This window comes from Meleagris gallopavo, chromosome 4 (genome assembly GCF_905368555.1).
Source record: "Meleagris gallopavo chromosome 4, MGAL_WU_HG_1.1, whole genome shotgun sequence".
Classification (NCBI taxonomy): Eukaryota; Metazoa; Chordata; class Aves; order Galliformes; family Phasianidae; genus Meleagris; species Meleagris gallopavo.
In genome coordinates, this window is record NC_139407.1 from 33,449,322 (window position 1) to 33,465,231 (window position 15,910).

The window sequence follows — 15,910 nt, forward strand, 5'->3', positions numbered from 1 at the left end:
CGTAATTTTACAACTGATGCCAAACGTTTACTTTGACCATTCACTGCTGCTTAGGCTGAGGAGGGTAATTTGAACAGGAAGCAGAACGCCAGCACACCAGTACCACAGGAAATTCCCAATTATCCTTAATACAAGAATAGCACAGTAGACTACTATTCACATTTTCTTCAACTGATCTGTCAAAACATCCAAGTAAATAACACTGTAACTTGAAACAGGTTATTTAACTATATTCTCAGGCATAAACAGAACCTGTTTGGAGAAGCAAGAGATGGTGCGCTACGTGGCTGAGAAGCACACCAGGGCACCCTGCACACACAAAGCTGTTGAAATATTCTGTTTGCCTTTGGACTATTTTCACTGAGAATAATTTCACTTTCACTTAGTGACTTCTGTAGCCCTTCGCCTGGGGCTTTCACTAGCTGCAGTTCAGCTGGGGTTAGGAATTCACTTTATTATTAACACCTGCTCCCAGTGTTGTTAGCTGGGATACAGAATCCAAATGTGACTATTTTCAGGATACCAAAAGCATCACAGCTAGTTTAAAACTAAAATTCCAGTGGGATGCTCCCCAATAGTATTTCATTAGACATAACATTTAAAGACTGTTTGAATTCAAAGTTATGAACATGGACAAAAGATTTTTTTTCTTGCAGAGGCTGCCCAAAGAGCTATGGAAACTCCACCCCTGGAGGTGCTCAAGGCCAGGCTGGATGGGGCCCTGGGCAGCCTGAGCTGGTGGGGGACAACCAGCCCGCAGCAGGGGGTTGGGACTAGATGGACTTTGAGGTCCTGTGCAACCCAAGCCATTCTGTGATTCTACAGTTTACAGCCTCTATTTAAGATTTAGGCCTTGGAGATCTTATTATCTTTCAGATTCTGCTAAGCAGATTGGCTTCAAAACACAGTTAAAAATTAATGCGATAGCAATAAAAAAAGAATAGAGTTTAAATTAAAATTAGTGCTAATGAACTAGTTTTAATTAATTTTTTTTTAGTATTATTTTTTTTAATTCTATCATTACATTGACAAAAATGTTTTTCTTGCCAGTCACTAGCTTGGAAATGTATGTACTCAAAAAAAAAACTTGATTCCCTATAAAAAGGAGAATGAGAAAGTAATATACACAGGCTACTGCCAAAAACATCAAAGTTTTGTACGAGTTGGCTTTACCTTCTACTTTAAAAGGGCCTTTACCATCACTTATAGAAGCGAAAGGAAGCTTAAGAGGAAAAAATTAGTCTGGAGGAAAAAAAAAGGGAGAACATTTATACCTTCTTTGTTCGCATTGTTTCCTGCCCTGCAAATTCACTCTGACTTCCCTCTCATAGACAGTGCCACTCCACTCAAATTCTTTAGCATGCACTGCTGTTTGTGAGTGAGCACAGAAATCTCTCTCTTAATTGACACAAGTTTTTCTGAGCTGATTTCTCCCCAATACGTCGCACAAACTGAAAAGAGGACCTAGCAATAAGGTACAGAGAGATACATTAAGAAATACTGCTTACCAGTGCCAGCAATCTGCCATCCTCCTTCATAGCCAGAAAGCGGTTTGCACTTACACCTTTGATTGATACCACTCCTCTTTCTTCTGCCTGAAGCTGCAGTTTGACTGTGAACAACAGGACAAAGTTATTATGAAATCGGCAACGGAAAACTAAGTTATTCTCCTATACATTTCACATGGAAGCAATTCAAAACAAAACAACTCCTGAAGCAATACTTTATGGCCCTGTTAGCTGCTTATAGATGGTAACTTTTTAACCTTCTTAGAGAGCTATCCCTTAATGCTTACAGAACAGCAGCAGAGAGACTCTATGGTTAGGCTTCCAGTGCTTGAAGGCATGAGTATGTTCTCTGGTTAAGGCTTAGGACTATGCAGCACTGTACCTCTGTGCGAGCTGCTAAACACCCCACAGGTTCCCAGCAGACAGCACTGATGCACTCACAGCGTGACCTCCAGTAATAAACAAACAGGAAGAACAGCAAAAGTAGATGAGTATAGCAAAGACACAAGAGACGGTGCTGCACAAATTAGGCACATGAAAGTGGATGCAATCCATTAAAAGAAACAACACCAGCAACTCTCTAAATAGTCACGATTTCTTAAAAGCCTGTAGAAACACAGGCACAGCATTTACCTACTGACGATGAAACAGAACAAAGTCTGAACTGAGTTTTCTGGTCATGAGTGAAACGCAGTAGTTCACAAACATTTCCCCCTTTACCTACAGCTTGTCTCAAGACATGAAGATAAGCATTTTTCTTTCCTCCTTCTTTCGCAATTCCTCACATCACCTCATTCAGAACAACGAATCGAACCTCCAGTGGTTAAAATAACAGAAGGCAGCCCAGAAGTTTTCATATATGCTGCATTTCTACCAAACTCCAACAAGAGCATCTGCAATACGTAACTCACAGCCCAGACTTTTCAGCCATTAGTATATAGGACTGAGAATATGACCATACAGAAAGTCCACTGAGCATCTTCTCAATGTCTCAGGTTTTTGAGGCTCGAAAGAAATCTAAAGGCTGTGCTGGAGCTTCCCTTTTTCTGGAGAATGAGCAGAGGGAGACACAGCAACGTGCACGTTGTCCTAAACCTCACAAGGCGCTATTTAATCCCAACCATTTCAAAACATCTCCCTCTGAAAATTCAATTCTGATTATTTAAAATGTCACTTGGAAACTACAACAGGCACTCTGGACTGCTTACAGCTTCACACGTGGTCTTCTCTCCCCTCTCTTCCTGCCTTCAAAGAAAAACAAAGCCTTTCCTTGAGGCTCTGCTCCACTGTAGGCTTGCCCGAGCAATACAATTTTATCTGATTTCTGCTAAAAACAAACACATCCATCTCAGTAACAGTTCCCCAAATCCCTATTTGCCCTCTGTTCTGGACGGCCACTCCTTCCAGACAAAACTGGACCTGCAAAGTCCCTTAGCACACAGAAGCAATCCAGATTTTCCTGTGCAGTGCTGTGCTTTCACTTAGGGATTTTTAAGAGAACGGTATTTTCATGGCAGAAAGCAAGAGCATTGCAACACAGCCATCCACAAAATAAGGAACAGCAGAGGAACAGCTTCTCACCTTCCTGGGATACTTGGAGAAAAAATACTTTTGCCAAAGAACTGCAGCAGCTAAAGAAAGAACAACCAGTGCATTGCAAGCTCCTAAGGGTTACATGCCCATCAGGTGTTAGAGTGAAGGATGTGACTCATCTAGTGTGAGACTTATCGGTGTTTCCAAAAACCAACTGGAATGAAACTCTGTTTTCATCCCAGAAATTATTTTGGGAATTAGCAGGGGGAAAAAAAAAAAAAGAAAGAAAGAAAACAACAACAAAAAAATATTTCGCACTTGAAAATGCAATAGAGAGAGATCTAACTGTGACAAAGCCCAGCAAGATGAAATGACAGCTACACTTGGAAGTACTCAGAAACAGACTTGCATCAGTCTGGGTTTGCTACTCAGAACCTGCATCTCCAGCTCACATCCTGTATGATAAGACAGGTATTGCAGCTTGGTGGGATGAGTCTGACAGGCAATACCAGTACACAAGCCTCATGCATCCCTCCGCTCTCATGAAGTGTTATCAGTTCTTCTATTTAAACATGTATTAGAATTAGAAAGCTTCACCCTTTAACCCTCAGAATAAATGTCTGAAGCAACAGTAAGGTTGGCAGTGGAAGCATCTCCCAGGATTCTGAGGGTGGCTGTGGCTCATTTGACTTTTTGTTTGGGGGAAAAGATTTTGCAGTCCAAATGGAAGACCTTTTTCTGCTTTTCTGAAGGAAATGACTGAAAAAGTCCTAATAGTGAGAACGCCAGGAACATGGAACTTTTGGGATAACTGTCGCAAACTCTTTTTCAGGCATTCCACTGGATTTTATAAACGTACTGGCAGACACTGTATTTACACTAATTTTTATACAGATCTGAAGCCAAATTAATGCAAACGCTAATTTATAAAGAAGAAATAGTTTATTATGGATTATATGCCTGTTGCCATTTTACAGAAATAAGAAAATATCAATAATCAAGACCTTTCCAAATCACTAATAGCCCAAGACTTCTAAGGAATACAGAAACCTCTGCTTTTGTAAGACAGCTGAAACGCTGAATTTCACCCCAGAATCCAGTACCCAAAACACAGCCCTCTCTGCATTAGGCCAACAACAGAGCTGTGAGCAGCTTCCAGCAACATGCAACACCCAGCCTTTGGGGGAAGCTGGAACGCAGAGAAGTGCTCTGTGCAGGGACTGGGGGGAAAGGGACTTGTGAGGTGTGCCCAAACATGCTTAACAAGGAACAGCTGTGTCAATCATCTGAAAAGCAAGGTGATGGGGTTTAACTGAACAGAACTTCATAGAATACTTGGCACTCTTGATCCATATCTTTTGTGCCCTTTAAGTCACCAATAGCAACTGTTGAAATGTGAGCCATCATTTTAGACGTATTCATAACATTTGTCTTTAGCGTACTTGAATCTCAAAACCATGAAAACCTCTGGACATGACAGTGAATAATCTTGAGACGTGACAGCAGTCACTCCACGCCTTAAAACCACGCTCACCAGCTGTTTCCCTTCGACAAAATGTAGGTCATTTAATCAAGAAGTTTGTAACCTAAGAAAGAACATCGTCAATCAGCTAATTGTGAACCCAGGGGCCAAAAGGGTGTGTTTTCCCAGTTATTTTCGCAGTCCTTTGGGAGGGCCTCTCCAGCACAGCACAATATATGTACGTGCTTCACTATTCACGTTCACTGAACACCCTTTAGTTTGTGGTGAATGCCATAAATGTGGTTTGGTAGCAACAAAGTACCCTGCCCGCTGAGCAAACGTCATCGGGACTAAGGCTGCATCACTGCAAGATTATAAAATATACAGCACTCCCATCCCAGTTATAACCTACATCACCTTTACTACAAAGGAACATTCACTGCTGCTAATAAGACTTTCTTTTACACTTCTCCCTAATAAAGTGAAACGTGATCACCTTCCCTTTGTCTACCAAGTAAGAAGAAATGAAGTGCAAGGCGGACAAATTTCTTCTCATGCCACAGTAGAAACTCTCAGGAAGAAGAAATGAAGTGGTATCTTCGGAAAGATATAAGAAGGATTATAAGAGATGAATAGAAGAAAGATAAAGTTAAGGCACTGAACTATAATTAGGAGATTAATTTGAAGCCCTCTTCTGCAGCAGCCTTCTCATACTTGAAGATAGGATTGCAGAAGTATCCTAAATAAAGCCCTCTTCTGAGCAGTTTCCTTGTTCCTGTGCTGTGCACGATCACAAAACTTTTACCTGGACAAAGGAATTGGTTCACAAACCACAACATATGGCTTTAACAACATGACCCATTATACTGCAGTGTTGACTTCCCAGCAGGAAAGAGTGCTGCAGTACTAGATGTAGAAGGGTGACAATCTCAAACGCATATTAAAATAATAATAGATATTAATTGCCCTTGGGACAGAATGTATCAAGCAAATTTTTAACCAGAATGTTGGTGTGGTTTTGTTTTTGTTTTTCTTCTTGTTTTGTTTGTTTTTTGTTTTGTTTTCTGTTTTTTTTTTTAATAATAAATACATGCTTTTGTTCGTTTGATTAGAAAAAATATTAAAATAACTGGCTCAAGAACAAGAAGCAATAAAAGTGTTCCAGCTGCAGGGAAAAGAAATGTGATATAAAAAAAAAAGCACATGACAGACAAGTCTCCTTTTGCTCACTCTGCAGGTGACACCAGGAGATTCCTTCACACTACTCTCCTGGCAGCCCTGTTCCCTAACTACTGTGCTGCAATAAGCCCAGGGGCGAAGTACCCCAGCTGGGCCACCAACCCTCAGTAATTAACTTGCCCTTGCAGCAAAAACTGAATTTTATTTTTACATAGGAATCCTTTTGCAAAATTTCAGAGAAACTCACAGTAACAGAATGAGAAAAAAATCTCCAGATCTTGTAAATTTGCAAAATTTACGAATCTGTTTGTCATCTTCCTGAACTACAAAATGCTTTCACAGAGGACTCTGTCCAAATTCTTTCTCCAGCTGCTAATTAAGAGCAGCGCATCCCACCTCCAAAGTGTGGGAATTCTACATCTTTTTGGCAGCTGAGCTGAGAGACCTCTGGTCCCCATGCAGATACGCACTGCACACCAACAGCACTGACTGCAGCACTGTGCTCCTGCCTGCAGCCAGCAGAGCCCTGCAGGCACTCACGGCACTGCTGGCCTGTGCACAACAGACTGCAGTTACAGCACTGATGTGACCATCCCTCTTGCACAGTATACACAGTCAGGGCAGATCTACAGGTTAAACTCGCCTGCGTGTTTGAGAAAGAATGATAAATGGGCATTTATTTCACCGTTAGGAGAGGCTCGTCTAAGAATATGGAAATTGAAAAGTGATATTCAATAGCACTGTGGCTGGCAAGGTTTCCATCAGATCTCTGTTACCAACTGCATCTTTCCCACGCGCTTTCTTTGAGAGCTCAAAAAAGTACTTCCAACTCAGTTTTGCGTACTCCAGTAGAGGAAAGAATTTTACAGCCAAGTAGCACAATGCAGACAGAGCAGACGCCTGCAGACGTGGAGACTGCAGAAACTCTGTATGTTTTCCAGAAGATCTCCTAATGACCTGAGTGCTAGAATTGAAGAGTTACATGCACAGAGAAAACTCCAAGGTCCTCTCACAGCTCTCCCAGCCCAGCAAAGGCTTCGAATGGGCCCAGACCAAATAACACTACGCTGACTTAAATCATCCCAAATGGTTTTATCGTTCTGCATCATAAAGGGTTCAGCCAAAAGCCTCTTAAAAAATGGGCTTATTTAGGAGATCTTGTCAAAATCTAGAAACCTAATGTCTTAGAATGAGAGAGCTACAGGTCTTGCCTGGGGCAACGCTGTGTGCGAGGGCATGCACTGCAATTTCACTCACAGCAGCCATGCCACAGTATCACAAAGGAGGTGGGAAAGCAAGGGTCAGACTGAGGGGAAAAAAGTGGCAAAAACACATGAAGGAAAAAAAAAAAATAGACGTGAAGAGCAAGCTGCAATGGAGAAGGGCAAGCATGCTATACCTGAAGTCACTGCGCTGCATCTCAGGGAAGTGGGATTTGAGATGTATGAGTGGAGTCACATCTCCTTTTTCCTATTCCTGCACAAGGAAGTGGGAAATTTACCTACTACATAAAAAATCCTAAAGCAAGCATATGCCGTGAGCATATACACTTGGGTACACTTGCACAGCAAAGGAAGCAGGGATAAAGGTTTAAACTACAATTGCACCATAGCTGACTTAGTGAAAATCACTACAAGTGGATCTCAGTACAGACACAGCCATGCTTTCATGGGATTCAGGTCAGGCGGGCCCCTGCCTACCCCAGCCTCCTGCTCAGGGCCCGTCACCCCACAATGAAAACCTCACCACCCAATCTCATTGCAGTCAGTCACCCAAGCTAAACCAGAGCTCGCTAGGGCTCACTAGCATGCCTGCAGCCACACCTACTGCTGCTGTAGGACAGACCACTGCCCCCACACCACGCAAGCAGGTTTAAATTCTGCAGGGTGTTCTTTCTGCACTGAAACATTGCTTCCAGGGCTGAAGCAGGTGGTCTGGATGTCCATTGCCATGCACATAGCTCTGCATTTTCCCACTTCTCTCTCTTTCTCTCACACTTAAGACAGTGACTCTTTTCACGACTGTACCACCATCATTAAATCCCTGCAGGAATGTGATGGGAAATAGATTTTACCAAGAGGAATTCAGGCCCCCAAGCACTGACCAACTCCAAGAGATTATACGCATGTTGTGAATATCTCAACAGCAAATGCAGAGTGCTCGGACAGAGCAAATAACAGGGCAGCTTATGGACTCTGGAAAAAGAGGAACTTGATACTACTTCAGGCCATTTGCACTAATATACAGCTGCTTTATTGTAACTGGAAAGGTCATTAGCCAAACACCTTGGTTTACAAGAAAGGAGAGTTTCTGTACCCTCGAAAGCCCCAGGCTGCACGTCCCTGGATCAATGACTGTGTTACTGCAGCCTCTGCTACGGAAAAGAAGAATCCAAGCCAAAGGCTCAGGGCCCATCTCCACATATTTGCAGAGGCCCTGTAAGGAAAACCCTTCCACGAGGCCCCCGAATGACACTGCTGCAGAGCTGCTGCGCCAGCTCCATGCTGTTGTCCTCTGCAGCTCCATGCCTGCAGAAAATAGCAGGGCAGCAACACTTCACAGCCTTGCTGCTACCGAGGCAGAACAACTCCAGAGGGAGTAAAAATCAGAAACGTGAAGTTCGGACAAAAAAAAAAAAAGGGGGGGAGAGTGAAAATAACAATTGATGTTTTGCTAAACATAACACCCCCTGAGTTCCCACTCCTGCACACTGTGTGGCTGAAGCTTGACAATTCCTTCACAATCGGGGCAACTCCTATTCCCAGCCAGGTTTCCAGCAGGACACAGTTGGCTGCGCTTGCTCCACACTGCACACACCAAACCTCCCAAACCTGAGGGCTGGCTCAAAGATAGACGTGCATGCACACACACACACTAACACCTCAGCGTTGGCATTCCCCGAGAACTCCCTGTGGGTCAGAGATCCAAACCCCAGTGAGCCAGCGATGCCTACTGAACCCAATCTCTAGCAATCAGAAACATCCTGGACTGTATTTCTCCCATACGTAGCATATTCATGCCTTCTACTAACTGACAAACCTTGCACCCAAGGTACCTCCAGTCCTGAGACTGCAAATGGGAAAACACCACTTTGCTTGCTTTCTGCTTGCCTGTTGAAAACAACAGTGCCATCGGCAGAAATACACATTGCCCAAACCCTAGAACACACGTACAGGGTGGGAAGAAGGGATACAGACAAAAAGCAGCAAGTGGGCCCCAGCAAAAGAGGTGGTCATTTCATAAACAAAAACCACAGAACAGCAACAACAACGACAACAAAAAAAATAATCAAACAAATGAAGTGCCACACTAAGAAACAGTGAGTCACGCTCCCATACAAAGGCACAGTTCTTTGCTTTTGCATGACAGCATTCTAAGTGCATCTTTTTCCTTTTTGCCAGCCAGAGGCATAAAACCACTTGCAGACAAACCTAAGGTCTTTAAAATGTAAACATCCACAACAAAAATACACGCTTCTGGAATACAAACACTTTGAAAAGTTCCGGCTGCACTTAAGGTTCAATGTGAGGCACTGAGCGCAGTAACAAGGAGCGGGGGCAGCTTCCAGCTGACGAAGCCAGCCTTACAGCCATTCATTGGCTTCGAGGGCTTTAGTCAAAGTACAAGAAACACTGAATGTAATGAAAATCATTTCCCTATTTAGCTTCTCCCTTTGCTGTAAGTTATATCTTAATTCCAGTTCCTACAAACATCCAGCTCCACCTAACGTACACCTATCACCTCAGCAGTCCTCCTCAGGAAACATCGATTACCGACTGCAGAGCATCCTCAGATGCTCCCCATACACTGGATGGTACAGAATTTGTTTCAGAATAACATGATGTGCACCCTCTCTAGCTACAGCCAGCCTCAGTCCTCCTTGCCTATGTGCCTTCACGTAAGATGCGCACAGCGGCACTTCTCCACTGCATGCAGCTTGCACAAACTGCGCCATCAAACTTCACAGAGTGCTTTGAAAGTTAAAAACGCAGCAGCCTCTGTTTGTGACAACACAAAACCTGGGTATTTCATACTGGTGAGTCAAGTTCAGAGCAATTGCTCGGCATTACATGAGGATATGAAGTGCCAGACACTACAAATACACCTTCCTATACATTTCTAACTCCCTGCCTGCATGCAGCCCCCTGGTCACTGCAGAGGAACCAAACACATTGTTTTGTTAAGAGGACAGAACTGGCAGGAAAATACACCAGTTTTACCACGGAACTCTATTAATTACTGAGCACTAGTGATAAAGCCCAGTCTCTAAGTGCCAGTAGCTTCACCCAACAACTTGATTTACAACAGTATTTGAGGGCTTCATTAACAAAACCATGAATGCATGTACACACGTGGTTTTTCAGAATTGTCCCGCATGATCTGTTTTACTGAGAGTAAAGTAATCCTTCACATTTCCTCCAACTGCTTTCACTTAGTATTCACAACAGTAGGTGATAAAATAACCACTTCCCGTTCTTCAGTTTAAAACAAAGCTGCTGCACCAATCCAGCCATAACATAATGCCACTGGCTGATAGTAGAAGGTGCATTTGGAACTTGCAGAATTTAGGCTCTTTACATTTATTGCACATTCACTGGTGTCTTACAGCTGTGAACTGTTTTTCACTTGCAGCAAAATCAACGAGCATAAAAACAGGAACAACCTGAGACAAGGCAAAGCACACTCTGAAGATAAAAAAAAGTAAAATGTGTTATATTTAAAAGGTATTTTTCAGGACAGTAACTACAGGAGAGTATGGTGCTGTAGAGATATTGGAGCACTCAGAGAACAGAGTCAGAGGAAAGGACAAGCCAGCACTGCAGCGGTGTGAGATTGCTAACCCCCACAGGTACAGCCAGCCTGGAGTCTGCGGGTGAAGAGAAAAGCCAGACTTCAGGACAGCACTTCAGGGGAATTGTATCGTGCATGCAGGGTGCTAGAGGGACATGGGAAGAAGAAGAAATAACAGAGAGCTGCTGAGTAGAACTGATTGCTCGAGATCTCACCAAAAGGTTGAGACGGTGACAATGACAGTTTTGCACATCTCAAGTTTTCAGTACCAAAGAAAAAAGAGCTGATCAGAATCAATCACTAAGCCTTTAATAAATATTTATGCAAAGGCAATTTAAAGCAATCAAAATCCATACGCATGCACACAGCATTTCACTGGTGCCAGTTTACTGCAAGGACAATGCAAAGTCAACATTAAGCCCAGAGACTTACTTCATTCTCCGTCTATTTTATCCCCTTCCACCAGGCCATGTATCCACCCTGTGCTGACATTTAAATAACGCACCCACAGGGGAGCAGCGCAGGCTGCACGCAGTGAGGCCAGCGAAGGACAGCAGCTGTCAATCACTGCCAATGCAGAACAGCCAACTGGAATCGTCACCAACAGCCCGACTTTGCTTGAATGCAGCCTTGCTCCCAAATAATGGGTTGTTCTTTGTATGAAACCAAATTCCCTAAATCCAAAAACAAAACGCGTAGCACGGTTTCAGATTTTCCTCCAAATGCTTAGGTAACACTCCTAACTTTATCAGTCCCAAGGCTGACTGTGAGGAGGCAGATGGCACACATAACAGGACTGAGCCTGTGCTGGGGAGCCAACAACTGGGGTCTGCAGAGCCATGCAGAAAGGGATCAGGCCATCATCACTTCTCTGTCTTCCAACTGATTTTTTTCTTGGTTCAGACCTTAATACATACTACAAACAATACTGACCCATGTTATTAGAGCTTAATCACTGAAATTTAGTCTTGCTTTGCTCTGCCACTTAAAGTAGTAACACTTTACAATTACTTGCACTAACTCAAGCACAGATGATCAAATGCTTCGGAAGAAATTTCTCCTTGAATCTGAAAATCAAACAAATCCAAACTGCAGTAAATTAAAATGGGAAACACAGGACAGTTTTGTATATCTCTGCAGCTTTTATGAATCCTGCATTTCTAAGGACATAAGTACTATGGGCCTTTCTTCCTCAATTTTCCTGTATAAACTACATTAGTATCAGTAAAACAGTATCAGTAAAACCACCAAGTGAATCTTTCACATCTGCATATTCAGAGACAAGGCCAGATGGACATTTAACTGTTACTCTCAGTTGCTCCACCAGGATCCTCTCCTACTTCCCCCCACCAGAAACTGCTGTGCCCAACAAGTCTGTGTAGCAGGATGCCCTAAGAGACAAGCAAACAGAGATGCCAGCCCCTCTCCGTAAATGCTCCACATACCCTGCATTCACTGCTTCTCCACGCTAAAATATGCATCTCTTTCTATATCCATCTCTCTTGCTATCGCTATCAACAGCGCCCAGGGAAATACTGCACAAAACTACTCTCCCGGTGCAATCACCTACATCCAGAGTCAGAACAAGTCTTCCCCCAAGCTGCTGGACCATGATAACACTCACTGTAATATAGTCCTAAAATTACTATTCTAACCTGTGATGAACTATAGGTGACAACTGCATGGACTGCATCACAAGTGTGCCATGGTAGTTAGTGTAAGATGACCTGCACCCAACTACATAGACACCAACTCATTTATTTATTCTCTCCAAGCCATCCATCAAGCAGGATACTGCACCTTGTCCTGCATTGTAATGGCTCAGGTCACGGCAAAAGATGGGCTGTGACACCAGACCACCAGCTGCTGCTGAAACAGGAATGTTCCTGCCTGTCCCACACTCCCAGCTGCACACTATCATCACTCCCTTGCACCAACTCTGGCACTTTCTGTGACGTCCTGGGGATCCAATTCAATGCAATAAATCAAACAGAAACTAATCCAGTGAAAGGGACTGAGAGAACAAACACATTTCTGCCAATTCAGCAAAAGAAACTATCTGGCCCTTTTGTGAACTCAGGACTAGAAGTAATGCCAACTACAGCACAGCTGAAACTGGGTGGGGGGGAAGGAGTAAGAGAGACCACCCCTTTTAGCAGCAGAGACTTGTTAGGTCAGCTGAAGCATCTAGCCAAAGGATTTTGGTCAGTCAACACAGCAGGTACTGTTCAAATACAACAATAAAGTAGTCAAAAAAGAAAAAAAAAAAAAAAAAAAGAAAAGACGAAATGAAGGGGGAATTTGGATAGACCAGTAGACTTGAGTACTTATTCCCCAGTATCTAGAAACACCAAGAAATAATACTGCCTGCCAAAAACATAGTGCCGGTCCCACCAGGTACAACTGTTGTTTCCCCAAAAGAGGAATACCAAGCACAGGCTGAGCTGCTGTGCCACCTAATTCCAGAGTCTCATGTATTTTGCCAGTACATTTCAAAGTGGTAAGGACATTCTTTATCAGGAAAAGACAATCACAGAGCTACAGCACACACAGAACAGCAGAACTACTAATTAAACACGGGCGCAGAAATGTTTCCAGATGGACACCAAGCAGGCTGGGGATCAGACTCTGTCACCTTGAGAGAAGGAACATCACACAATATTTCATAGCCACAAGCATCAGGATTTTGCAGTGTACAAATTCCAGGTGGAATCCTAGTGACTACTGTTTTATGAGATCTGTTTTAGTCTCATCACAACAGGCAAGCTACAAGCTCCACAGTACGAGATCATTAATTGACATCATATCATAACTACTAATGACTATAGAGTCTAGCTCCTACTTTGCCCTTTCTCCTTTGAATCACTCAAGAAAAGTGGTTTCAAGCTCTAAAAGTCAAACATGAGTGATAATCTATATACAGGATCACTCAACCAGAAGTGTACAGTGGTAGTTTGTGTAAGACGACCTCCACCCAACTTTGTAGACATCATCTCATTTATACTCTCGGACGAGCATATCAGCGTCCAGTCAAATTCTGACCCTACCCTGAGGAAACAAAACAAATACATAAGATGATAATCCTGAAATGGCATCAGCACTCCAGACAGTCACCCTTTAAATATTTAATGGAAAAGCCAGGAGGCAGAAGAAGCAGATGGGAACTCTGGTTTACCCATATATCACCACAAAATACATTTTTGAAAATGACAAATAAAGAGAGCTACTTTAATTTGAAGTTCATGGTCTTGAGAGGATATTACTAAAGTTATTCATTTTCAATCAGAATTTAAATGTAATCTCATTACAGACTTTTGGGCTTCAAAAGTCATGCCATAAATATTTCAAATACTCCTTAGTAAGGATACCCAATTCAAAGATCATGTGCAAATATCCTTTTTCAGGATTGGAAACTTAAGCACTCTCAGGAAATTTTTTTTTCTTTTTTTTTTTTCCTTTTTGAATAGAATTATACTAAGGTTACATAGTCCATACTGGTTTTAGTAGGTAATTACACTATGATGCCACTGACAGCCAAACAGCTCCACTTTTCCAGGGTCATATATCAGTAGCACAACTGATCACCTCTCTCATACTTTGAAACGACAGATGACAGCCAGTGATCTGAGAATCATGCTCCCAACCATGTTAAAAAATTGTAATAATCAGAATACAAACTCAGTCTTCTTCTGAACAAATCATCAAGTTATGGATGGATTCGTTACTTAGTTCTAACTGCTTAAACAAAGGAGGAAACACCAGAAAGTATTTTCCTAGGGAATAAAAAGGAAGAAAAAAAGAGAACAAATTTTAGCTCAGGGAAAAGAAGCTCAGTAAATAAACTCTCTTTTTACGAGTTTCACTTTAGCACGTTAACAACTTTAAAAGGTACAGAAACCACTGGATAATTACACTTTTAAACTGCTTGCCACGTATAATAAACTGAGGGAGATGAGTAGCTTACAGAAAAAAGATGTCCATGAAAAGATTAGGTTTAATTAATTAGTCTCTTGACCTGAATTTTAAAACATAATTAAATAGAATTCTGGCCCTAAGCTGCACGTCCCTCTCTTTCAGAAAATACAGCAGGTATGCATATTCTGTGGAAACTGAGAAAGAGACAAGGGCATTATTCTGGGATTTCCCTGTGATCGTTAATTCAACTGCCCAAACCAGATCTTCACCCATACCTGATCACTCAGCAGCCTGTGCCCTTAGCACTGCTCTTGCTTTTATTATGGAAAGGAAGATGAACTTAACATATTTTTAAAGCTTTTGCAATATACACCAAGCATATATTAAGGGAGAAAAAAAAAAAAAAAAAAAGAGAGAGAGAGAGAGGAAAAAACCCTCAGCTTTTAATTTAATTAACTTCAATTTAGGTTCTTTGTCTATCCAAAGAAATTGTATATATTAGAAAACAATGCCACATATTACTAAAAAGTTTAAAATGCTTTTAAACTTATCTCTACCACAAGTTAAACTTTTTCTCATGACCAGCTGCACAGTTTTCAAGCATTTATTAGCAGCTGCCAGATCTGATTTGCTTGATGAGCAATTCCGGATTACGTGGCTCCATTTTATCAAGTTCAAAAATATCCAGAAGTCTTCACCACATCTTCACCAAACATTAGACTTATGTAGCTGAAGAGTTTTACTGAAAGACTTAATATACCCACATAATGGGATCACAGAGAATTTTCACAAGAATTTGCATTTCTGTGACTATCTCCATAATTTGGCCATATGCTTTAAAAATACTAAATATTATCTGTATTTACCATTCAGGTATGTTGGACACGAGTTGGACTTGCTTTTTTTGCTGTGAAGATGAATATCTAAGTACCATATAAGCACTCCAGATCTATGAAGCCCGTTAAAACACTGATGGGCTAAATCCTGCCCTCTAGTGTACCTGCGGACAGCTGTGCCCTGAGAATCTTCCACTCCTCAACCAGTCTTATCTGCACGAAGGAGAAAGCAGGTGGGAGATGGGACAATTCACATCTCTCATTTGCCTCCCTTCACCTTCAGAGAGCCCCCACTGCTCAGCCACACACCTCTGGAGCATGTAAGATGCACTAAAATCAGAGTATGAGGATTAGCATGCATGATAACAGAACAGAGAATACCCATCCCTTAGCAGCACGCCTGTCCCAGTGTGCCCAGCTAACATAGGCAGACTGCCTCTCACTTAATTACTTTCCCTTATGGGACCATGCAGGAAACATGACAGTATTTCTATGACAAAGTAAGCCAAAGACATACATGAAACACATTCTCAGTTTTGCTTTTGTTTTTTGTTTTTTTTTTTTTCTCTTCATGTGGGCTATGGTACCCCATTCCTTAAAACCAGCTACATCCAGGAAGAATTTCTGTATGGATCATGTTGCAAAGAATCAGTATTTGACAAAACAGTCAAGGTCTGTGCAGTAGA

At 42.2% G+C, this 15,910-nt stretch overlaps 1 protein-coding gene across 1 annotated transcript in view; it reads right to left on the reverse strand.

The window, feature by feature from the left end:
• The window catches only part of FGF2 (fibroblast growth factor 2), a 28,774-nt gene that overhangs the window by 8,124 nt on the left and 4,740 nt on the right, over nucleotides 1-15,910 (reverse strand). Inside the window, exon 2 of the mRNA XM_003205699.5 lies at nucleotides 1,509-1,612. Coding sequence (XP_003205747.3) covers nucleotides 1,509-1,612 — 104 coding nt within the window. The remainder of the gene's footprint in view (nucleotides 1-1,508; nucleotides 1,613-15,910) is intronic.